The sequence below is a fragment of the Ambystoma mexicanum genome, chromosome 2p, assembly GCF_040938575.1.
Source record: "Ambystoma mexicanum isolate Mex_15411 chromosome 2p, UKY_AmexF1_1, whole genome shotgun sequence".
Classification (NCBI taxonomy): Eukaryota; Metazoa; Chordata; class Amphibia; order Caudata; family Ambystomatidae; genus Ambystoma; species Ambystoma mexicanum.
In genome coordinates, this window is record NC_090923.1 from 1,352,383,496 (window position 1) to 1,352,409,938 (window position 26,443).

At 48.5% G+C, this 26,443-nt stretch overlaps 1 protein-coding gene across 5 annotated transcripts in view; it reads left to right on the forward strand.

The window, feature by feature from the left end:
- Nucleotides 1-26,443, forward strand: part of SREBF1 (sterol regulatory element binding transcription factor 1) — a 274,327-nt gene that overhangs the window by 217,017 nt on the left and 30,867 nt on the right. For all 5 annotated transcript variants that reach the window (XM_069645725.1, XM_069645720.1, XM_069645721.1 and 2 more), the window contains 2 exons: nt 13,675-13,841; nt 23,799-23,967. In XM_069645725.1, coding sequence (XP_069501826.1) covers nt 13,675-13,841; nt 23,799-23,967 — 336 coding nt within the window. The remainder of the gene's footprint in view (nt 1-13,674; nt 13,842-23,798; nt 23,968-26,443) is intronic.

The window sequence follows — 26,443 nt, forward strand, 5'->3', positions numbered from 1 at the left end:
TGGCTATCTGGGCCAGCAGGCCGCTGGCATATCAAACCCGCAGGCAGGATCGTAGGTTGAAGGGAGGCCTTCATTTGTGTTTTACAACCTTCACGCCTATGAGGGCCTCCTAGTTTCATTATTTCCCTTTGTATGCTTCTATCACTAAACTACGTGAAAAACTTACTCTTGTTCAAGGGTGTTCTGCCCCCCCCCTCCTCAAACCTCTCCCACCTTGTGATAGTATATAGAATTCTAGGCAAGAGCTGAATTCTAGGCAAGAGTTTTCAGTGGTAATATACAAAACACTTGAACAAGTGGAATGGGTACAATTATTGAACAATACATTAAATAAAGAGACAATTGCCTTAGGAGGAGGAGGGCGCTTTTATCTTAGTGAGAGACATGTCATTTGTGTTAAGGAGATCAATTAAAGGTATTAATGAATAATTTTCACAGTATGTCAAAAAGTAATTTGGATTAAAATAATACGTATTTGGTAACAAACAAGAATGTAAACGACATAGATCATATTAATAGATGCTCTTTGTACAAATGCATAGTTCAACACTATTAAATGATTTAAAGGGAAGTGGCTTGTGGATTTAATAAAACTGTATACCTTATTGGGCAATAACGCCTGAATTTCCCAGTCTGTTATAATTATAGAAGGCCTAAAATTATACAAAGGTCTAAATGTTTCAACCTGTCATTTTTATAATTGGTTACCCATGGACTTCTTCAGGACAAAATTAAGCTTTGAAGCTATATCGTATTCACAGAAGCTTGCAGAATATTCAGCCAAATCCAAAGGTCCAAGTGATGGTCGTCACAAAGCCAAGTGGTTCCAAAAAACAGCACAACACCAGAAATGATGTTTTGCAAGAGTTGGTGGGGTTATTTAAAGGTTGGCCAAATGGAAACCAAGAACATGAACTAGAATGTCTCTCACAATTTCAACTTTTAGCACAGACTCCTGCTGGCGACTAGCTTTCTGGACCCCCGCAGGGTAGTCTTCCCAATGTATTCAAGATAACCAAAGATCCCAGCCAAGGAATCGGGAAGTTAAAGAGAGAAATACTTCACCTATAGATCCTGAGTGACCAGTAGAAACCCCACAGATCAACTCTGACTCAATAAGGCCCAGCGCACTAAACAGACAGCGGCCCACATTATAGTTTCCACTGACTTCTCCCTAGGCATCCTACCACCCTCCTCTAAGAGTGCTAGTGCTCTCTCTCCCTCTCCCTCTCCGCCTCCCCCTCACTCCCCCTCTCTTCCTCTCTCTCTCTCTCTCTCTCTCTCTTTCTCTGCACATGCTCATACCTATGTGACATTTCCTTAACACCCTTCACTCCTCTTTGCTCACATGCTTAACCTGCATCTCCTTCTGTCCAGTGCTCAGTGATGTCAGCCTCCTTCTCTCGTGCCTTCTTACCCCTTTCTCTCCTCTCACGCTCCTCCTATCTCCAATTCTTGAGGTTGTACCTCTCCTCATGCACTCCCTTCATCTTTCTCTTCTGAGTAAAGACCTTCTCAAAACATCTTGACCCTACCTCTCTGGCCTCCTCCAGTATAACAGGTTTCAGTTGTAATACTTTGTGCTATCTGGACTCTGATTGGATGGCTGAACTCATTCTAAGCCTCATCCCTTCCCCATTTGTCTCTATGCTGCAAGCTGATAAAGGATCAGCACTCCATCTTTGTTTTGTTTACTGCACGCATGCACAGGGAGGCTGGAGGACTGGAGCTCCGTTCTAAACGGTTTTGCTTGGACTGACTCTGGGAAGACTGCACATCCCGTAGGAACTTGTCCTTTGGCATTTTCTGCATACTTCACACTCCCGCATTGTTTGGCTCTTAATGTGGCAGACCCTGATAATAGAGATGAGTTGCAGAGGGTACTGACATTAGGAAGGAGAGCTAGTACTCTCTGGGTGACCTATATGTGCACTTCTGTCGTGGCCACACCTGAGTCCTTGTGGTAAATCCCACTCCCATTCCGGGATGGCAGTGTTGGTCAGGGGATCCTCCCTGCTTTGCTCCCAGGCTCAGTATCACAGCGCGAGTAGCCACCTATTCGTCCCCTCAAGCCTCCCACCCACCTCCCCTTTGGGCATCCCAAACTTCACCCCAAGGAACAGGCAGTCACATGGGTCATCTGCTAAAAAATCATTACAACAACTTTATTCGGCTTGAAAGGCCATCAGATTACATCCTAAAAATATAATTATTTTGCCAAAGAAATTACAACATAGCCATCAAACCAGAGAAAGTGCCCGCAGACAAAACATTTGATCAGAGATCAACAACCACCTCCCCCATATCTCTTATAGCACCCAGTGCGCCTTAGGCCCAATGGAATAAGATTTGCCCCTGTGAGCAGTTGATCTGCGGCAACACTGAGCTTCTCCCCCATCCTCTACCATGGCCATCATCCATGGGCAATCCACCCACCACCTCGACCACATTAAAAAACCTTGGATGCACCCTCGACTCGGACCACCTCAAAATTCGTAGACGCATTTCCCCATACCTTTCCTTTCCCAACAGACTCGCCGCTGTCCAATCTATTGTAATGTCGAGACTGGACTATGCCAACTCCCTCTACCTCGGGGTGCAAACATACCACCTCATTAAACTACAAAGAGCACAAAACGCTGCAGCCAAATTGCTTCTAGCACTTGGCCCAAGAGATCACACCTCTCCAGCTCTCAGAACTCTCCACTGGCTCCCGTTTGGACGAAGGGTGACTTTCAAAACCGTATTCATCTCCCACCGAGCAGTGAATAAAACCGGCCCTCTACCTACAGGATAAGCTAAAACCCTACCACCCACCACGCACTCTAAGATCAAGCTCTGCCCTTCTTTTAGTGGTACCAAACACCAACTCAGTCAGGTTAGGAGGATCATCTTTCTCAGCCTTGGCCTCCACTCCATGGAACTCGCTTTCAGCCCACATTCAACACACCAAAGACTACCTTTCATTCCGCAAATTACTGAAGACATGGCTCTTCCCTTAAAGAATCGACGCTTAGAACAAATGGAATGATTAGCCACAACAAACAGAAATCCAAGACTGTTGAACACAAAAAATAAGAGCAATGGGAGTCAATGGAACGGATAGAAAGACTAAAACCGATAGTGTAACCAAAACGGATAGGCTAAGTGAAACGGATAGAGTAAGTAAAATGGATCGAATAGATGTAACAGATCGAGTAGATGGAATGGATCGAGTAGATGAAACAGTTAGAGTAAATGTAACGGATGGAGTGGATGAAACAAATGGAGTGGATGGAACAGATGGAGGAGTTGGAACGGATGGAGTGGATGGAACAGATGGAGGAGTTGGAACGGATGGAGTGGATGGAACGGATGGAGTGGAGGAAACGGATGGAGTGGATGGTACGGATGGAGTGGATGGAGCGGATGGAGCTAATGGAACGGATGAGGGTTTAAACGGATGAGGAGATAGAACCAATGAAGTGAATGGAACGGAAGGAGTAGATGGAATAGATGAAGAGAATGGTACGGATAAAGTGGATGAATCGCATAAAGTGGATGGAAAGGATAGAGTAGATGGAACGGATAGAATGGACGGAACAGATTAAGTGAATTGAACGGATGGAGTGGATGGATTAGATGAAGTGGGTGGAGCGGACGAAGTGGATGGAACGGACAAAGTGGATGGAAGGGACAAAGTATATGGAACGGATGAAGTGGACGGAACGGATGGAACGAATGAGGGGATATAACCGCTGGAACGGATGAAGTGCATTGGAACGAATGAGGGGATAGAACGGATGGAAAGGATGGAAATGATGGAGTGGCTGGATAGAGTGGATAGAACGGACGGAATGGATAGAACAGAAGGAGTGGACGGAACGGACAGAACGGATGGAGTGGTTAAGAGTGAATGGGAAAAATGAGTGAATGGAACAGATGGAAAAGGAAGATGGAGTGGATGGAAAGGATAGAGTGAACAGAATGGATGGAGTGGATGTAGCCCTGTATATCTCTGTATCTCCTGTTTATGCTATGTATATGCTATGTACCTGTATCCCCATGTTACCTGTATCCCCATGTTATCTGTGTCATATGTTTACCCTATCCATCCTGTCGCTTTATATACGTATGCCGCTATGTACGCACCCCGTCCTGCTCTCGTGCTTGGTCACAGCCGATTTACTTATAACAACCATATCACACTACTACGCTTACTCTCTCCTATACACCACCATTCAACTAGAACACAGCTATGCTATGTCACATTCGGCCTAGCTGTTCTCATACTAACATGACCCCATGAACACCTCATCATACTAATAAAACACAGCTAGCTGAGCACATACCGGCTAGCTTAGGCGCCTCCTCAGGCCTTACGCAGCCAGAACTCAGTCTGGGTGTCCACCCTCCAGACTGAACACATCCAGCTGACTCCTCAGCACCACTCCTACTGCTAAGAAGCAGCTATCATGCAACAACCACACCAGCTGCACACATACCCGGTGCGCCCACACACCATACAACTCTCACTCTCTCTACTGACTTGAACTGCGGTTCCTGAGGGCGTTCAACCTACCAGCGCTTTGAGGTCATACCAATGATACATAAGGGGCTATATAAATGCCAAGTAACACAACATAACATTGCTAAAGGTGTCCCTGAAAGGGACCACATGTCCAGAGTCAAGGGACAAACTGACTGTGATCCTGCTTTGTCTCATCCACCCATGGCGATTACATTTTTCCATAAACGTTCCTGACCATGTGGGGGTCACTTAGGACCAGTTTGACAGTATCCGATTTGGCAAGGCATGAGGAAAGTCTGGTGCATTCTAACAAGGAACCCCTGGACACAAACCCACAGTCCCCCGCATCCAGTGGAGACACTTGTTCAAGAGGGCATCACTTGGTTCTCTTGAGGCACGGGAGAGTTTGGGAACCCAATGGAGGAACACCATATTACTGCCACGCCCTTCGCTAGAGGATGCCTAAACACAGACCTACTCTGACCAGGGTTTAATGTATTAGACGCCCGCCCCACTGAGTGCGCCTTACCCTTGGCCATTACAGCAAGATTCTGCAATGGTGGTGGCTCACCCCCCATAGGAGAGCTCCCTATAGGCTCCCTCGATGAGGGTAACACTGGATGTTGGACCACCGATGTGCGACTCTTCTTGGGTTGCAGAAGGGGGACAAGGGCAGGAAGGATTTGGCCCTGTGGCACTGGGTGAATGCGGCCTTACAGATCCAGCCTCTGAAGAGCCCCCTCATACCATACCTCTAGCCCCCATCACCCCCTTAATCAAAGTCAGTAGCAGATTTTTAATCACCGCCAACTCAGAACCCAAATCTTGACAGAAGCAAGATGGCACGTTGGCGGGTACAGTGAAGGATAGGGCAGGAAGGCGGTGAGCTCCCTTTGTGTGGGATTTGGGAACCCAGAGAGGGCTGAGGCGTAGGAAAGAGCTGGCCCCCTGGGGAGCATCTGACGTGAGCTCACTCCAGGAATTTAGGGTGGAACTAGCCAGTTTACCTTCACCCACTCCCTCACAACCCTGGTCCCCTGAGTCAGGAGCCTTATTCACAGGAAAAAAAGGGGGGGGGCGAACTTCTAACTTCTGGGACTACCAATGACTGCTGTGGGACTGAAGAGTCAGAGTTTGGGGCAATAGGGGGGAGGACATGGACGGGCACCAAGGAATGGACTGAGGGAGTACATCCACCAGTCAGGTTCACAATGCCCCTTGATATCTTTTTCGCAGCCAGTGGCCAAGGTATCCAGGAAAGCAGCAGTGGCCACATTGTCAAATCCCCCCCTCCCCCAGAGTTAGCAAGTCAGTTAACAGGTCAGCCGTGGGCACCGATACGTCCAGGAGAGGTCTGGCCAGTCCAGGGGAAAGGGGTGAGTTCACATCCGGAGCGCGGATAGCCCTGGGAGCCCAGGGTGCGACCGCCACCTGAGGGCTGTGGGTACAGGGAGGTTCAAGTACAGTTTCCCCCAAATAAAAAAGAATGACATGTTCATTGTATGTATGGTTTGCCATGTTGATTAAATAAAAAGCGTCAAGACATATTTGGAGACATTTGAGTCCATTCTCAAATTATCTCTACACTATGGGCCTCATCACGAGTTGGGCGCTAACGCCGGCGGTATTACCGCCGGCGGTATTAGCCCTACCGCCAAACCCCCGGCGTTATTAGCACCGGATCACGGGTTTGGCGGTAATGGAATTCCCCATTCCCCACTGAGCCCATTTGGGAATTCCCCATTCCCCATTGGGCTCAATGGGGAATTTTCACGCTCTTACCGCCGGTGGGAAATCCGCCGGCGGTAATAGCGTACATTTTTGGCAGATTTCCCCCCAGCTCAAAGCTGGGGAGAAATCCGCCGAAGCCCTGATTTGGCGGACCCTTAAATCCAGCGGTAATAGAGCGACCGCCGGATTTAAGGGTTACCGCCAAACTCGTGATGAGGCCCTGTGTTGGGGGCAATCTCTCTGCCATCAACACGGCCCTTAATGCGGTGAATGTGGCCAAATGTGCTGGGGGCAGAGTCCCCGTGGCTATCCTTGTGGATATCGATGTGGCAGCAGATCAAAACCAGCCTGCATCAAAGTCTCTATTTCGAAGGGATTGTGTCCTCCGACGTATTACACATCTATGACAGGTAAGGACCACAGCTGTGCTGCTTAGGAAAATCTTTTCGTCGTAGGCGTCCTATGTCGATGACGTCGATTCGTTGTCCCTCGAGGGCCTCCGTCGAGGGTCGATGTCACCGGATGTTATATATAGGATGCACGGCATCTGCCTCTGGTGCCTCGGGGAAAGCCACGCCACTGACGACTGCGATGACTGCCAGTCCCGGACATCGAAGGCCTTGCAGTAACAGAAGAAAAAATGAACGGTAGGTAGGGTGTCTAAGCCCCATAAATCGAAATCTGCTGGGCTTTCGACCGACGACTCGAGGGGCGACTCTCCGCGTCGGCGTAAGTCCAGGGGGTCTCGCTCTCTGAGTGGTTCCCGCCATTCCTCTGCCTCTTCTAGGCATTCGCAGAAGCGCCGTCACCGGTCGCCTTACCCGTCCTCGTCGGAGGACTCTGCCAGAAGGCGGTTGACTTGTCCCACCAAGTCTTCGTCACCGGCCGAATGGGAGGCATTCTGATTTTTGAATCGTTAGGTACTGTTTGGTCCGCGCCTTCGAGAGAAGCCAGCAAGGAACGGGTTAGGGCCACCACTCGCATGCCTTCGGGCTCGGGTGGTCGGCGCAATCATCGGGAGCTGTCGAGTTCCCGATCGGACAAGGTTGATCGCCATAGCCGTGCCAGATCCAGGTCCCGGTCCTTGACGCCATTGAGACCGTCGGAGCCTCTGAAGCCTTCCAAGAAGGCGTTGACGCCATCTGCGCTGTGTCCGTCGAGGGAATCTCTCTCGAGGCTCCGGCTTCGAAGAAGTTGTCGAAGTCATCGGCACCTCAGTCGACGCCGATTCCATCGGTGCCCTGAATGCCGTTTGTGGAGGATTAGCCGGAGGTGACCAGGAGGGCTGTGGAAATTCTAAGGAAGTCTCTCAGTAAATCCGTGAGGCCTGTTTTTGAGCCCTTCTCTGTTCCTCCACCCAGATTGGATTCATTCCAACCTTTGGATTATATTTCGGAGGTGGAAGAAGGGTTTGATGAGGAGATGGTTGTGCCTCCTGATGTCCCTGATGACCTGTTGTCTGGTCACAGTCAGATGGAAGAACTCCGTCAGTCCTTGCGTGACACTAGTGGTCTTGACACCTCTCCAGAGGTGGAGTTTGGCAGACCTGAGCCTGGTACACATGCCAAATCCTCATATAGGCGTCTAATGTCGAGGGTGACTGACTACTTGGGGTGGTCTGCTCCACCTGTTGATTTTCTTCAGGATGATCTGGCGGATATCCTGGACCAAGGTCCACCCGCTGACCCGGTGTTGCCATTTCATATGGCTTTGCAAAGAAGGGTGGCGGCGGCTTGGACTGCTCCGGAGAGTCTCCCGGCAGTGAATAAGTCACTTCCGAAAAAAATAACGTCCAGCCAGTGGTGACCCCTGCTACTTGTCGATGAGAGTTTGGTGGTGCAGGTGGCAACAGCCCCCTCAAAACAGCCTGCGTACCCTACCATCCCTCCTGATAGGGACGATATGCGTTTTGATGGTTGGGCGAAGAAGGTATTTTCATCTGGGGGTATGGCTTTGAAGGCAACCAACTGCGTTTGTGCCTTGGCAAGATTCACTCACACTCTGTGGAATTGTGCATCTTTGGTGGCTGAGCATACTCCCGAAAGGGAGGAACGCAATGGTTTTCTAGCCCTTCTTCAGGACGGCAAGGATGCCATTTGTGAAGCCGTTCAGTTAGGTATGGACACGGCAGACTGTGTCAGTCGGTCCATGGCTGCGAGCCGTGATACGCAGATTTGCGTGGTTGCGGAAGTCGGGGTTTGCTCCTGATGTGCAATTCCGGCTTCTCAATATGCCCTTTGATGGTGTCCATCTGTTTGGCAGCAAGCCTGACGAGAGCCTTGAGAGGGTGCAGATCTCCAAAGCTGCAGCAAAGTCTTTGGGCGCTGCAGTACGTCAACCTCCACCTTTTCATCCTAGGGGATAGCAATGGAGGGGAGGTTCCTTTCGGTACTACACTTCCTTTGGTAGATAGAGAGGAGCTGCCAGTCAAAGGGGCCACCGCAGGAGTACCAGAGGTGGAAAACCAGGTACTCGAGGTGCCAAAGCCGCTCGGGCAGTTGCCTCTTTGCCCTCAGGCACTGCCGCAGCCGCGTCCGCTCAGTCATTCGCCGGTTGGGGCCAGACTTGCGCAGCATCTTGGAGAATGGCGCGCCATTACTTCAGATGTGTGGGTTCTGGAGATCATAACCCATGGCTACTGTCTTCCCTTTCGGCAGAGGCCTCATGACAATCCACCGGGGAAGCTCTCTTTGAAGCGTCCGGATCCGTTCCTTGTACAGGAAATTCTATCCTGCTGGAGAAAGGCGCCACAGAACTGGTGCCTGTAGCGGAGAGGAACAAGGGATGGTTTACCCCTTATTTTTTTATCCTGAAAAAAGACGGGGGATTGAGACCCATCATGGACTTGCATTGGCTGAACAAGCTCCTCAGGAAGGACAAGTTCAAGATGATAACCCTTTCTCAAGTCCTCCAGGCCCTTCAACTTCAGGATTGGTTGGTGTCCCTCGACCTCAAGGATGCTTACTTTCATGTGCTGATTCATCCAAAGCACAGGAAGTACCTGAGGTTCGCGGTTGGCAACTCGCATTTTCAGTTTCGGGTCCTGCCGTTCGGATTGACCTGTGCCCTGAAGGTCTTCACCAAGCTAATGGTGGTGGTGGTTTCGTATCTCAGGAGAGGGGGGATTCACGTCTACCATTACCTGGATGATTGGTTAATCAGGTCACGTTCTCCCGAGCAAGCTCTGGATCATCTGCCCGTCACCTGCCACTCCCTTCACAGGCTGGGCTTCTCCCTCAATTTAAAGAAGTCCCATTTGACACCCACCCAGTGGCTCCAATACATCAGAGCAGTGCTCAACGCTTCCCTGGGGTTGTGTTGCCCTACCCAGGTGAGGGCTCATCACATTCTGCAGATGGTGGACAAATATCAACATGCCCAGAGTCTCCCGGCGTTCGAGTTCTTGAGATTGCTCGGCCTCATGGCATCCTGCATTTTCCTGGTGCCAGAGGCCAGGCTGCGGATGAGGTCTCTGCAGTGGGCTCTCAAGATGCAGTGGTTGCAGTTCTCCGTCAGGATGTCGGATCCCGTTCAGATTCCACACTCGGTCGCCCAGGATCTGCTGTGGTTGGCCGTCGAAGGCAATCAGATGAAGGGAGCTCCATTTTGGTAACAGTGGCCGGAGGTAACGATCGTGACAGACGCATCCCTCACGGTTTGGGGAGCTCATGCCAACCAGTTGACAGCCAGCGGCCTTTGGTTTCCGTCTGAGTCCAGACTCTACATCAATCTGTTAGAGCTGAGGGCCGTCAGGCTAGCCCTGAAGGCTTTTCTGCCATCTGTGCGGGGGAAGAATGTCCTGATTATGACGGGCAATACAGTGGCCATGCACTACCTCAACAAAAATGGGGGGACACAGTCCCTCCCGTTGTGCAGGGAGGCGATGCAGCTCTGGTTCTGGGCCATTCAGCAGGAAATTTCGATCTCGGTAGTTCATCTAGCCGGAGACGAAAACGTGGCGGTGAACGCTCTGAGCAGGCAGAGCATGGTCTCTCATGAGTGGGAGCTGGCTCAGGAAGTTCTTTTGGAGCTCTTCACTCTTTGGGGAACCCCACAAGTGGATCTCTTTGCCACCAGTGTCAACTGGAAGTGCGAAAGATTCTGCTCGTGGGAATTTCCTCCAAGAGGAGCCTTAGGGGACGCGTTCGTAGTGGAGTGGTCCTTCCCACTGCTGTACACGTTTCCTTCAGTCCCCGTCATTCTGCAGGTGTTGCGGAGGTTCGGTTCCGGGATGATCCTCATTGCTCCGGCATGGGCCAGGAGAGTGTGGTACCCGGACCTTCTAGACAGGTCCATCTGCCCTCCACGCTGTCTTCCCTACCGGGACGATCTGCTCTCACGGGAGGGGTGTTGGGTTCTCCATCCAGAGGTCAAGTCTCTCAGCCTTCATGCTTGGTATCTGATTGGTTGAGGTATAAGGATTGGGACCTCCCTGAAGTCATGATGAGGTGTTGCTTTCGGCCAGAATGCCTGCAACGAAATCCCTGTACCGTTGGGAGAAAGTTTTGCGACTGGTGCAGGGTACAGAATGTGGATCATTTCCAATGTTCCATTCCTTTGGTTTTGTCTTTCTTGCTTTCTTTAGCCCACAAGGGCCTGTAAGTAGGTACCATTAACGGTTACCTGGCGGCGCTGTCCATACTTAAGCGCTCGTCTGAGGAATGTTCTTATTTTAAGATCCCTTTGATCTCTCAGTTTCTAAAAGGACTAACTAATGTGTTTCCACCGTCACCTTTCCAGGTGCCGGGATGGGATTTGAATTTGGTTTTAAAGTTCCTAATGGGAGCTCAGTTTGAGCCCTTACATTCTTGTCCATTGTGACTGTTGTCCTTTTAAAACTGTATTTTTAGTTGCGGTTACTTCAGAGTGAGTTAGTTGCAGGCACTTTCCGGCAAACCATCCTTCACTGTGTTCCATAAGGATAGGGTTGTCCTTAGGGTGCGACCTTCTGTTCTTCCGAAGGTTGTGTCTGAATTCCATTTGAGCCAGAAGGTAATTCTTCTGACGTTTTATCCTCCTCCACATCCTGACAAGGAAGAGGAGAGGGTCCATAGGTTGGATCCTAGGAGAGCTTTGAGTTTCTATCTCTCACGGATGTCCTAGGTCAGAGTGGACGATCAGCTCTTTGTTGGTTATGCTGGAAGGCGTTTAGGTCAGGCTGTTTCCAAGCAAACCTTGTCCAGATGGATAATTTTGACGATCTCTGAGTGTTACCGTTTGGCAGGAAAGGACCCTCCAGTAGTCTTATGGGCTCACTCTACTAGGGGTGTGGCTGCCTCCACTGCCCTACAAAGGGGTGTTCCGATTTGCAATATTTGCGAAGCAGCCACATGGGCCTCTGTCCATACTTTTGTGAGACATTATTCCTTGGACTCCATTCCCGGGCAGGATTTGGCCTTTGGTAAGGCAATTTGATTGGGCATTCTAAAATTCTAAATTTGTAAATTCTATTCCCACCTCCATACGTTGGTAAAGCTTTGGGAGTCTGTCATAGATGTGGAATACATCGGAGGACACAACCCCCTCGAAGAACTAGTTACTTACCCTATCTGGTAACATTATTTCGATGGGATGTTCCTTTGACGTATTCCACATCGAACTCTCCCAGCCTGCCCCGCTACAAAATTTCTTATGCGATTGCAGCTTACGTTTCTGCAAGGCTTTTTGCAGTCATACTGGCAGGAGATTGGTGCCACACGTTCTGGGAAAAAACTACAACTGAGGCTACGAGCGCTGTGCGTCCTATATATAACATCCAGTGTCGTCGACCCTCGACAGAGGCCCTCCAGGGACAACGTATCGACGTCATTGACGCAGAACGCCCACGCCGAAAGATTTTGCGAAGCAGCACAGCTGTGGTCATTACCTGTCATAGATGTGGAATACGTCGGAGGAACATCCCATCGAAAGAAGGTTACCAAATAGGGTAAGTAACTAGTTCTTCTTGGTGGTGAAGGCAAAGCATTGTAGTTCAGTGCTTGGAGATGCATGTTGGTTGATTGTGGTGTGGCTGCACAGAGAGTGCTTGCAAGTAGAGGCCAGAGTGCTTACAAGTAGAGGCCATGGGAATGAAATATGACTGTGCAGGGGCAGTCACCCTTCCGGTGGAAAAAACATCTACATGTTTGCATTTCAGCGAGGTGACGTGCCCACACCTTCGTATTCGTAGAAGAATTCACGCGACTGCAGACTCCTCTGTACATATCCTTACCTAAATTATTTTGGCTATGTGTTCTTTAGGAAAGGTGCATGAATAGTGTTGCTCAGGGGATCCTCCCCGCTTTGCTCCCGGGCTCAGCATCACAGCGCAAGTAGCCACCTGCCGCCCCAACCTTCACCCCATGGAACAGGCAGTCACATTTAATGTTTGCTCTTGTGCACAGTTGACGTTATTTTAAATTGAAAGCGGAAGTAACTTGCCTGGTCACTGGGATAGTTGAATAAGTTGAGTAGTAGCAATCTATTGAGGACAAGGGGCCTCATTATGACCCAGGCGCTAAGTGTTTAACGGCGCCTAATTACGAGGTCCCTTTGCGGGACCCGACCTTAACGGCTGGTTTTACCAGCCGTTAAAGTAGCGACCCGCAAAGGGACCTTGGTGCTAATTACGGTACCGCAATTTGCAGTACCGTAATTAGCGCCTTCCCCATTCCCATTGAGAACTATGGGGCAAAAATGGGAATGGGGAAGGGCCATGCGGCATGGGGAATTACCGCCCCACCAACCTCGGAATGGGGTGGTAATTCCCCATTCCGCCATGGTGCTAGTAGCACCATGGTTTAGTGCCAGAGTCCTAATGAGGCCCAAGGTGTCCAGATTCTATGCATGAAACCTTTACTGATGTCTGTATTACAGTATACATGTGTAAAATGCCCTCTTTGTGATCATGATTTACATTTGTCACTTTACAGAATTATGGAAGCATTAAATCCACAACATGTTCGTGGTATTGTTTGGCATGTTTAAATAAAAAGCGTCAAGACATAGTTGAAGACATTTGAGCCCATTCTCAAATTATTTCTACACTATTGCTATGGTATTATTGATATCCTAGATTTTAATATCCGGTGCCAAGCAGATCACCGGCACGCAGACCTTAACGCCAAAGTTACCTCAGAATCTTAATGCTGCATTATAGTAGCTTTAATTTGCAAGGTTTATGCCAAAGTTTTTATAAAGAAATACCAATATGTAAACTGCAAAGAAATGCCTACATTCAGAGCTGTGGATTTTGATTATTTGGAGAGTGGGGCATCTGTGTCCACAGTTGTTGGGGTTTCTGGATTTTGGGGTCTCCTTTCCCACGTGACTGCATGTGCTGAGGCTGAGGAGGGTGGGCAATCTTCTCCCTTGTGAGTTATCTATATTCTATCTGTGTGGATTTAGTGGATTTATTTGGGTATTATATTTCCTTTCTCCCTGTTCTTTTCTAGGAAAGCATGTTGGAGGCGATCTCTCTGCCATCAACATGGCCCTGGGTGCAGTGAATTTGGCTGAATGTGCCGGGGACACGGTCTCCGTGGCCACCCTTGCGGAAATCTATGTGGCAGCAGCACTGCGGATCAAAACCAGCCTGCACCGAAGTCTCCATTTCTTGGCGGTGAGCGCAAAGCACGGTGGTTCAGTGCTTGACGATACGTGGTGATTGATTGTGTGGCTGAATAGAGAGGGCTTGCAAGTAGAGGCCTTGGGAATTAAATGTGACTGTGCAAGGGCTTTCACCCTTCCGGGTGGAAAAAACATCTACATGTTTGTGTTTCAGGGAGTTGACGTGCCCACGCCACCGTATTTGTAGAAGACTTCATGCGACTACAGACTCAGCTATTTTGGCTATGTGTATTTTAGGAAAGGTGCATGAATAGTGCAGACAACACTGAAATATCCAGAGACTGTTTTCTATTTCTCCATCATTGGATCTTTCATGGATTCACATGCTGTGAATATTCCCCGTTGTCAGGCTGCAGAAACCCAAGTAACTTTAGTATAGTCATTTTCCTATGGAAAAAACCTAGACACCTTGAGTGTCCCATCAACGTCGTTATGGGTGCTTTATGCAGCACCAATGGGATGTCGAGGATATAGCTCCACCCCGCGGCTTCCCCTAAGATTTCAATAGTCTTCCAAACCGATGGGATTACCTCACGTTATCTCCCAGAGAATTTGTCTTTTTGTGTGAACATTTCAAATTCTTTGCTTCAATTTTCACTGTGCTAGTCTTTTTCCCAAAAGGAAAATGTATTGCCTGGTCCCGTTATGGCATCTTCGGGTTCAAAGAAATATTTATTCAGGGCATGTGAGACCTGTTTCCTCAAGAATGTGTACGAGGGGGATGACCATGCGGAGTGCCTCTACTGCTTAGACCCCAATCATTCGGCCGAAAACTGTGACATCTGTCGGGGGTTCTCCCAGAAGACCCTCAAGGACCGAAACAGGCACTTGATTTGCTGGCTGAGGAGGGTGCCTATCTGGCTTCAGAGGTCGGATCTTCACGTGGGGGCAGGTCTTCCACTCCCGCAGGCAAGAGGTCGCCGCCGCACCAGCGGGCCAGGTCCGAAAAACTGCTGCCTAAAAAACAGCACTCAGGTGAGCCCAGGCCTTCATCCGCTTTGGAAAAAGCAAGATGTCTTTGGCTAGATGGCCTCCTGCGAGTTTTGAGGGGTTGCAAATTCCCCCCTCTCAGGACACTTCGACATCGAAGGGGACAGGCTCACATTTGCAAAATCTGTGGACCCAGCCCGCAAGGCATTGTTGTCGGATAAGGAGAAATCTAGGTCTCACCCCTCCTCCTCATCGACGAAGAGGTCTTCGTCCAAGGACAAACATCGCACTTCATCGACATCCCATAGGTCCTCTTCCGGCCACGAGTCGATTAAGCACAAGTCCAAAAGTCATCTTCCAGGCGCCCACCTTCTCCATCTTCGGTGGTACCAGTGACTAAAACAGCGTCTACGGCTCGTTCCTCATTGACGACCCCTCCGATGACTGGTTCATCGACAACCTTCCTGTCATCCACTATCCCGTCGACGAAGGCTCCGTCGACAACGACCTCGTCAACAATGAAAAGGAATAAGTTGCTGGCGACGCATACTTCCTCCGCAAAACCAGCTTGGCCCAAATTGGTGACCGGAGACCCGTCTACTAGGGAAACATCAAAACATGCAGCTGTGTCCACTCAGCAACATCTTCCAGAGAGGTCTCCGACCATACTGCTGGAGGACATACTCCAACATGAGATCACCTCTGACTTTGAGGCAGCTGTCTATGAAGAGCACGCAGCTTTTGAATCAGATCCAGAGGAAGAGGATTCCTAACAACTTTTCCTGGATCCATCGGTTTTGGTCCTTCAGCGCACAGCGCCTTTGACTTCCCTCCCATCCACATTTACGGGTTTGGAGCCTGTTCCTCCTCACATCAACCCGCACTCATTGCTCTCTATGCAAGTGCTCACTACTCTGCAGACTGCTGGGGCAATTCTACGCAAAGGCTCCCAGTACCTCAGTCTCCATCGGTCCTGTTGCAGCAAAACCTGCGTGCCGTCCCTCGCCAGAAGGCTACCTCTGATGCCTTGCGCAAACAGGGGCTTCTCCCAAGGATATCATCCCCAGCTAGGCCTCCTCCTCCACCTTCCCCTAGGGCCTTTAGTCCGACTAGAAGTGATCGGGAGGAAGGGGGGCTGGATGATTCAGAGCTAGACATTGCCCCACAGGACACCCTATCTACTGTCTCTTCTTCTCCAAGGGCAGATACCTGGGATACAGACCCGGACCTGGATTCTCCAGGTAGTCTGGCCCAACCATCTCCGCCTGATGATATAGAGGCCTTCCATGCCATGATGGCTAACGCCTGCCACGAATTTGGTCTCATCCCGGAAGAGGAAAAGGACTGCTGCTTGTTCGACCACATGGGAAGAGGAGAAAGGCGGTTTTCTCAATCCCTATATTGGATCACGTATGGCAGGAGGGTCTCCGTACAATGAAGCACCCGTTTACGGAGTGTTAGACAAAGTTTGTATGCAGTACCCTTTGGGACCACTACACGCAACTAGGACTACAGGTGTAAGCAAAACCAACCTTTGGTATAAGTCTGTACTTCAAAGTTTTTGGTAGCGGAGCTGAGCAGCCAGGCTTATCTCAAGAGGGGAATGTGAGCAGTAATGATGTTACACAGAAGTCTACAATCACAAGTGTCCAAGTAAACTCTTACACTCAAGGTTTCTTTGAATAATACTTATTAATGTATTTATCTTTCAGTTATAAAAAAAATCATAAGAAGGAGGCAATATAATCACATACAAATATACTTCAATACTATTTCAGAATACTTTTCAAGAGGAGTAAAAGGCAGAGATTATTAGAACATGAAAGGTTACAGTTATACAGTTATTCTTAGACAGTGCAAATATTTAAAGTTCACCAGAAGAGTCAATTCAATTCAATAGGATAGGCCAAAGTCAATGGACTAAAGTCTTGGATAGGATAAAGCAGTTCTGGTAGATAAACGGAAAAGTCTCTGCAAAAGTTCTTAGGAATAGTTTGTAGCAAGAAGAATCATTTGTTGGGTCACAAGCTGATTAGGCCTGCGAGTTGCAAAAGTTTCAAGCCCTTTCACTGCGAGAGTTAAGTACTCTGTCTTATTTCCACAGTACCTTGCAATGAAGAAAACAATGCAGCTGGTGACTTCTGTTCCTGGGACAAGAGGGAGGAGGTCAGGGGACTGGTCAAAAAGCTGGCACTTGGCAAATCTTCAATTCCGGTGGCTGTGGGTAAAGCAAACAAACTGGTGTCCCTCTCCCTGGTTATACGGATTCCTGCAGCACTCTGGGGAAAATGCAACCATCTCCGAGATCGGTATCCAGGTGGCTTACTGGCAAGTTGATTGGCCCCACCAACTCAAAGGGAGAAGTCGTCCTTTCAGGGGCTTCTCTGTCGAGTTTAACTTGGCGATTAGGACCTGCAGCAGGGCTTCACCGGGCAAACCAACGGTCCTTGAGTTGCAGCAGTCGTCCTCTTCAAGCTCGTCTCCGGTTCTTTCGTTACAGTGGTCGACTCTGCCTTCCAAGCCAAGAAACTCGCCTTTTATTCAGTTTTCTCCGATTCATTCCAGCCTAGCTGTCACTCACTCAACAGGGTGGCTGTCCTTGCTGGACAGTCAGTCAGCCAGCCAGCCAATCACCGCAGAGCGCATTTGGGTCTCTTAGGAGACTAAGGAAAGAGAGTTTCGGGCACCTCCCTCACTTCCTGCCCACCCCAGACACTCAGGCGCCAGAGGCGGTCTTCACTCCTGAAGCCCACCAAAGGCGAATGAACAAAGAGACCAAACCTGGTTTGACACCCAGAGCAAAAATCTAGAAGGTCCTTTCCACAAAGAATTGGCAAAAAAAGATGACCAGGACCTGTTTTTACAGAGGGGGCTAAGACGCCATCTTGAAAAACATGGCTCCCGCTATTTAACGCTACCGGTGTTCTCCGTCGGGAAAAATCATGGTAGTTTGCTGTAAAACCACTGTCACCAGCCATTCTGAGAGGAAAGGGTAACAGTTGACTGCTACATGAGTATCTAGACATAGGGGATACTAAGTAACTGGGTCTAGGAATTTGAAAGACCAGTAAAGTCAATTTCACTTTACTTACTCTGGGAAACAGTAGTTTATCCCAGAGAAGGTATTTAAACCATGGGAAAGCCTGAAAAGGTTTCCCTGTGCCACTGCACTGAGGGTGCCGTGTGACACAAATGAAAATGATGATTCCTATGGAGTTGGTTAGACTCCATAACCAAAATGAAAAAAAAAGAAAACACAGATTTGAAATTACAAAGTCCCAAAGTTCAAGAGCTGGGGGTCTCTAAGGTAGAGAGGAATTAGCACATTTTTCAGAATTCTCCCTAACACTGAGCCAGCTGTCAAGGGCCACTTGGAAAGAAATTCAAGGCTCCTGAATCCACTCCGAGGTGTGTGACATCGCAGCCTACACCAGAGTCGGTGGTTTCTGCAGGGGCTAGTAGAAAAGCTTGCACCCAGCACAAGTGCGCCACTCCTCCCGATAATGAGGCAGACTCTGATATGGCAAGGTCCCTTACTGCTCTGTAGGGCAGAAAGTCTTTTCCCCCCTTTTACTTGGCCCCTTTGGCAATGCACAGTTTTCAAGTTCTCGAGACAAGGGGTACGGTAGGTCCACCTACTACTCCCAGCGCTACAGGCGTTACTTCCAAGCTGCCCAACGCAACAAGGTGTACCGAGGCGATAGGAAAAGGAGATCCTCCTCTTCACAAAGAGGCCGCCAAAGCAAGCTGCACCAATGACTGCCACGTGTGCAGTCAACTAGGGGGAAGGGTGGCATTGCACCTCAACGAGTGGCATTCAATAACAGACAGATGGGTGCTGGAAGCTGTCCAATACGGCCACTCGTTAGAGTTCAGGGGTCCACAACTCCCTATACCTCTGATAAAAAATCCCAGGCTCACCTTCAAGTCTTGCGTAAAGAGGCTTGCCTCATGCTGCAAAAAGGGGCAATTGCGAGGGTTCCCCCATCCGCAAAAGGAAAGGGTACCTATTCCAGGTTGTTTTGTGGTCAAGAAGCCAAACGGAAAATGGTGCCCCATTCTAGACCTGCGGCTGCTCAGCAAGAACATGCAAAAGTTCAGGATGCTAACATTGCAAGACTTTATAAGTGCATTTCAACCCAAAGAGTTTTTGCCGTCTCTAGATCTCGAGGACACTTACTTTCACATACCTATGCACCCAAATCTTCGGAAATTTCGCAGGATCACGGTCGGCAACAGCATTACCAGTTTCGGGTTCTCCCCTCTGGCCTAAAATCAGCTCCCAGGACTTTCACCAAGTGTCTGGCTCCTGTAGCAGCTTACCTCTGGAGAAACGGCCACCACGTTTATCCGTAACTTGAAGACTGGTTGGTCAGGGGGGCAACTTCCCAGCAGACGTTGGAGTCTCTCAACGCCACAATGCTCCTTCTACAACGTCTCGGCTTCACCGTCAACTTCAACAAATCCTTTCTGATGCCCTCAAAGACTTTGGTCTTTCTGGCAGCACAGTTCCAGATCACTGATTAGGTCAAGCCATCAAAGGAGATGATAGAGAAGCTCTTGTCCCTAACAGGCTCATTAACACCGGGAACTTCTGTCACAGTCCGCTCATACATGTCTCTCCCCGGCACCATGTCGCCCTGCATCTCACTCAATCCGAAATGTCGTCTCTTTATGCTCCCAATACAGGAATTTCCAGATGGTCCCAGATATAGGGTTTCTGGTCGGACAAGGTGGTCGTCTTCCGACTTCTGGCACATGCCCTACAGTGGTGGACTCAGGCCATCAACATGGAACGGGTCATGCCCCTGGTAGAGCCAGATCTTCGATACACTATCGTGACCGACGCCTCGCAGACCGGATGGGGTGCTCATCTGGACCATTTCCAAGTCAAAGACATGTGGTCTTCCGCGGAGGTCTCTCTACATATCAACGTTGTAGAGCTGAGAGCGGTACACTGGACGCCCAAATCTTTTCTCCCCCTCATCCAGGACTCGGTAGTAAGGATTCTCACCGACAGCATGATGGCAATGTTCTATCAGGGCGGGAGGCGGGGGGGGGGGCCTCACTCACGACTCCTTTCCCAGGAAGCCCAAACCATCTGGCACAGTGCCATACAACACAAGATTCAGATCCTTGCTTTCCACCTGCCAGGGATTCGGAACATAGAAGCAGATTCCCTCAGCAGGGACTCTTCTCAGACGCACGAATGGCAACTGCACGACTCCCAGGTGAGCAGGATCTTCGAGAAGTGGGATACTCCCCCTTTGGACCTGTTCGTCAGCCCCGAGAACAAGCAGTGGCATCACTTTGCCAGCAGAGTTCCTCTTCCAGCTCCATGGGGGACGCATTCTCTTTTCCGTGGACGGGGATGTTCGCCTATGCATTTCCTCCTTTTCCCCTGATAAGGAAAACGGTTCAGATGATTTGCAAGATCATCCTGGTGGCCCTGTTCTGGCCCAGGCAGACCTGGTTCTCTGACCTTCTTCACCTAGCGAAAGACGATCCTCTTCACCTGGATTCCCAGCGGAATCTCCTCTCTCAGAACAAGGGAATGGTGTGGCGTTACAACTTGGGCTCCCTCAACCTAGCGGCATGGCTCCTTACCAATCCGAATTCGGAAAACTAGATATACCTCAAGATTGTCGCTGTATTTTGGCTACGGCGAGTGCTCTGTCTACCAACGCATCATACACCCGTAAATGGAAAAGGTTTTGTATCTGGGGCTCTCAACAGCCTAACCTAAAGCCATTGGGCGTTGCACCTCAACAACTCCTTCCTTACCTTTTGCTGTTAGCAAAAGATGGTCTCAATATCGTCTATCAGCAATATCGAGGTTCACGTGGAAAAGGAATTCTACACCTCTATTAAGCGACATATTAATTAAACATTTACTTAAGGGTCTTTTCAGGACCTTTCCCCAGAAGAAAACGTTTTCCCCTGTTTGGGGCCTCAACCTTGTGCTCACACCACTCATGAAACCACTGTTTCAGCCTATGTCAACGGCTGCCATAAAATGTCTCACTTGGAAGGTAATTTTTCTAGTGGCCATTACGTCCTCCAGACGAGTAGCAGAGCCTCAGGCTCTGGTCATTGACCCTCCATATCCGCACTTCTTCTACAGGGTTCTTCTCTCTATAAACACACACTTCATTGCGAAGTTTCCATCGGACTTTCATAAGAACGCTACAATCACCTTGCCAACCTTTTTCCCTGATGCTTCTACTCAGGCTGAAAGTGCCTTGCATTCCCTGGACGTCAATAGAGCTTTAAAGTTTGCATTAAGTCTTTCAGAGCATCCAAGAAACTATTTTGTGGCTTTCCGCCCCTCCATTAAAGGGAGGGCAATTTCTAAACAAGGCATCTCGCACTGGGTGGCGGCGACTATATCTTTCTGTCATGCTTAAGCCAACAAGCCATTACATTTGTCTGCCAGAGCTCACTCTACAAGGTCCACAGCGGCCTCAGTGGCTCTATGGGCGGGCATACCACTCAGACATCTGCCAGGCAGCAACGTGGACAGTGCCCCACAAGTTCAACAGGCACTACTGTCTGTATCAACAGCATGCGGAGGACGTACAGGTGGGACGAGCGGTGCTCCAACGCCTGTTCCAGTAAGGTAAGCACTGCATATTCCAGACTCTGCTCCTGTTTTGTTGACTTAAAGTTATGTCCTTCTCTTTTTGCTCATATTGCCTATTGGCTACATTCTGTGTGCCTGATATGCTCCTCCGGGCACTCTTAATGCTACACAATCTATTCACAGCATGTGAATCCATGAAAGATCCAATGCTGGAGAAGGGAGTGGTTTCTTACCTGTAACTATTTCTCCAGCATTGGTATCTTTCATGGATTTGCATGTGCCCTGTAGTTAATGTAAAACATGTAAAAAATGGAAGACAAAGCTGGTATAGGTGCTAGAGTAGAACTTGAACTAGGAAAGGGGGACCAGTTACTATTAAAAGGTTAACATCATTTTTAATAATAAATCCAGAAAGTTAAAACATATAATTAAATTCAATGGTCCACAATACAGTACTTAACATCCAATATAAAACAAGGAATACGTAACAGGCTATAAAACAACTTCACAAAACATATACATATAATTGGTACAATGAAACAAATAGTGATGTACCAGATTCAATTATGATTGGTGTATCAAAAATGTACATCTCTGTTTTAAGTCCAGAGAACTGTCATGTGCCCACCAGCCTTCCCCTTCAGGCAAACAACTTCTAAGGACATCCTCTTTTTGGAGAGGTTAAAATCTGAAGGGAAGCCACAGGGGCGGAGCTATACCCTTGATGTCCCATGGTGCTGCCTAAAGCACCCATAACAACGTCGATGGGACACTCAAGGTATGGTAAGTTTTTTTCTTAGGAAAACTACTATACGAAAGTTACTGGGGTTTTCCCAGCCTGACGGAGAATATTCACAGCATGTGAATCCATGAAAGATACCAACGTTGGAGAAATGGAGTTACAGATAAGAAACTACTCCCTTCTTTAATAATTTTTTAGATAGATAAGAAAAATACATATGTTAGCTCTACTTAACAATCCATGCACATCTAATACCAGCTTGTTCGCAATCCTACATACTAGTAGAATTTTCATGGTTACTGTAAGGATTTTCGTAAAGGAATGGGGTGTTGGGTTGTTTTGCGTACCTAACCAAGCAACCATGCATCACAACTAAAAATAGTCTTTCAAGTGCCACTTTGAGTCCGTTTTTAATACCCACATTGTAGTGATTTTGTTCCACTACGCAGACATTTACAGGCCTCAAATGCAATCTCATCCAAAACATCTGTATGATCGCCCTTTAAATCCTGGGGTGTGCTCGCTTGAGACTGGAGATTGCTTGTGGTCTTGTGGAGAAGTGATGCGCTCTAGCAGTTTTGTCTGGGCTGCTCCTTTTGCAGTTGATCCAACTCCCAGCTTGATTTGCCTTTGGCTCTTATGAAATGGTGCAGCAGGATGAAAAATGATGGCATGGAAGGCAGAACAAGTGCCCGCGGTCATGATTAAATCAAAGGCTTTCATTCATCACTCTTTGGTGTTGCAGGATCTCCTCTAGTCCACCATGGTGATTCTGGGGTGAATGGGTTGTTGGTCTTGTTTGCTTGACTTGTGACAGCTACTCCACTCCTCTGGGCATTCCCATGGCTGGAACAATGATTCCTCCATTGAAAATGCTTGATAGATAACCTCTGTCCCACTGCCCTTGAATTAAGAATAAACTTACATTGTTTGTGCCTCCCGTGTAACTGTCAGATTCCCACTGTTTCCCAACCCTTGAAGACCCAATGGAGCTCATTTTTCTCTAGGCTCATGTTCTATGGGGGCGTAACATTAATGGAAGCTGTAAGCCTTGGCTTTTACGCCTTGAGTTAACGTTACCCACCATTTTCATTAATTTGTATGGTGGAGAAGAAGGGCGGAACACGGCTTGCGTTTCCGCCGCCTTCCTTCCTGTCTGACATACAGATGCTCCAATATTTGCACCGGCATGGATATTCATGCTGGTGCAAATGCTGGAGATCCCTATAGGGTCTGCCTGCTTTATGCAAAAGCATAAAGCAGGCAGGCCCTATAGGGATTCATTGTACACACTGCTGGACAGCGTTTATTTGTAATTATGAACACTGCTTAAACGCTGCCATGACATGCTGTAATTGTAAGTGCTTCTTGCCATGCAAGCATGGCAAGCGGTGCTCACAATTAAAAGTAAACACTGCCGGGCATCCGAGCATGCCAGACAGCGTTAATTCACTTTGCACGCTGAGTGCAAATGGGAAGGGCAAAAGGCGGCATACACATGTGTACGCTGCCTTTTGCCCTGGACTTTTGCACTGAGCCGTGCAAATAACGATCATTTGACGCTTATGAGCCGGCAATGTTCATGTCAACATGTAACGGCTCCCCGCCACCAAATTACAGTTTTGACCAACATGAGTTTCAATGTGTTTAGTGCATTTAACAGAGGGTGACCTTTTCCTCCTCTCCCCTTTTAGCGCTTCTTCTTGTGCAGTGCCCGCCAGGTCTGCCTATCCCAGAGTGGCACCATCCCGCCAGCCATGCAGTGGCTATGTCACCCTCTGGGGCATCGATTCTTCGTTGATGGGGACTGGGCTGTGAAGAGTACTCCTAAGGACAGCATCTACAGTTCTGCTGGGAACCCAGGTAGGCAGCCATTGGTGCATGCGTAAGTGTGTGGACCTAACCGAATGCCACAAGGACTAGTAGGACCATGACTGTATTTTACTGTTTTTTGCCATTGTCATTTTATCCTCTGTTCCCCCCCTCCCCATGTAGCCTTGTGGCGCTTTGAAACACTATTCAGTTGTTTAAAGCGCCTAACAAATGCTTAATAAAATAAAAAGGAGAAATATACTGACTCACTGAAAGAAACAGTGGTGGGGACATTTAAGCATGTGTGACTGTGTGGTTTACATCATGCACAAGGCCTTATGGGGCCTGGGGCCTCAATAACTTCAACTATCTCTTCCTAAATATCTTCCTTCTCAAGCTCTTCGCTCATCCACCTCCAACTCCCTCAAGGTCAGTCGCTTCTCCAAGCAACGAGTTGGCGGTAGATCTCTTTCCTCGGCTGGTGCCTCTCTCTGAAACAGCCTCCCTGCCTCCCTTAAACGTGAGGAGAACCATCTGCGATTCCGGAAGCACCTCAAAACCTTTCTCTTTGCTTCTGCTTTTTCTCCTCCTCTCCTCTGCTGACCTCCTAGCTGTAACTGAAATTGCACTGGCACCGGCTACCTGGACACTCTCTGAGCTCGAGACCAGGGCCCTCCCTCGCCTGCTTCTCACGCCTGCACTGCCCACCTAGCAAACCCCGCACTTGGGGACTGTTTCTGTATCCCTACAGTCCCCCTCCCAGCCCTTGACACCTGATGTCTGCACTTACCCATGCACTTGCCACTTGCTGGCCTCTACTTACTTAGTGTTATCATCTGTTGCAATGTACTGCACTGTCCCTTCCCTCGCACTTGTGCGATCTGAATGATACCTGGCCTAGTAGGATCATTGTCCGTCCTCCCTTTGTTCCCCTCCCTTGCCTCGTTGCGCCTTGAAACACTTGTGTATAGGCGCGTTATAAATGCCATATCCTATCCTTACAGGGTACTTGATAATGAACCGCTGTATCGGCCTCTGACACGTAATTGAGCATCAGTGGTTTGGCGTACTCGGCGGATGTGTCCCCAAAGTTGCAGTATATTTTGGGGTTGTGGTGTTATTTAAATGTAAACTTTGACAGGACATTTGCTTTCCGAATAGACAAGTTCTATTGGTTGAGAAGCAGTTCATCGGACGACCTGCTGACCTGAAAATCCACACTTAACTTTAAAAGTATTCTCCTTATAGCGCTGCTAGCTGCAGCCCATTGCGCCAGGGTAGGAGTGATTTTGCCCCTCAACCAGTTTGCCTTTGTCAAACTGTGGAACATCACCTGAGATGACCAGTAATGGCTGCCTGACACCCGCTCCCCTTCTGGCCAAGTATCTGTGCTGCAGATTGACAGCAAATAACAGTGTCTGCAGCTTTGGGTATGACAACAAAGAGGGTCAAACATGTCAAACTGGCTGAATTTGTCCTGTGTGGAATATCCTTAGAGGCATCAGACTTGACAAGTGGGCAGCGTGATCCTATCTCACAAAGAGCACCAATTCAGGATATGGCAATCACATGTAATAGATCTGGACATTACTGTGGGAGGAGTTCTAAGATGGCCGCTCTTAGAAAGGGCTGATAATTTGCAATACAGAATGAATTGAAAGGGGAGAAAATCAACAGGGATTCTGGGGTAACCATTTTCTAATCACAGGCATGTTCTTGGTACTCCCAAAATTTGGTTCCTTAACAATGCTTAGCTATCATGTGAGATAAAAACAGAAATTCACAACTGCATTGCAATTTTCTTGTTTTGCGTAATGCATTGCCGCTTGCCACTTACTGTACTGAAGACAAATCACCATTTGATTGCTCTGAGTTTATGACCCCTCCTACGAATATTGATCCTTAATTTGTGTTGGTTCTTGTCCCGCTGCAATACAATCGTATTCTGGACTCTGTCAAAGGCTCCAAATCTGTACATTTTAATTGACAAACAAGCGAATCTACTGTCAGGTTGGGCATATGCTAAATGTGTGTACTACACTTGAGGGAATAACCCAGATGATGTTTAACGTAAGAGTATAGGTGCCAAGCAGGCTCGCTTTTGCATTTGAGCAAATCAGTTGAGACACTTTATCTGGCAAGGGCAGGGCCTCCAGTTGCTACGCCCTTAGCACGATTGCAGGTCTGTACCTATAGTCTCACTCCAGCTCACTAGGATATGCAGCCTTATGATCTTTTTTTAGTAATCGTACAAGTTATTGCTCACTACTCTCTAGCCAGCTTAGCCATTATTGTTTTACTCGGGTAATTTTACTCTGCGCGTCTAACCATCTCCATAGAGACTATGGTTCATAACAGCCTCACAAGGGAACTGATAGCTGGAATCCTTGGCTTTATGTAATCAGTAGGTCATCACACTCGCTTGGCTTCTGCCTTAATTTAACCAGTAACCTCTTCTGTTTCCTGTATTGAATTATGTCTGGATACCCTGGACGGGGGAATTGGGGGGGGCACAATGCTCCAACTT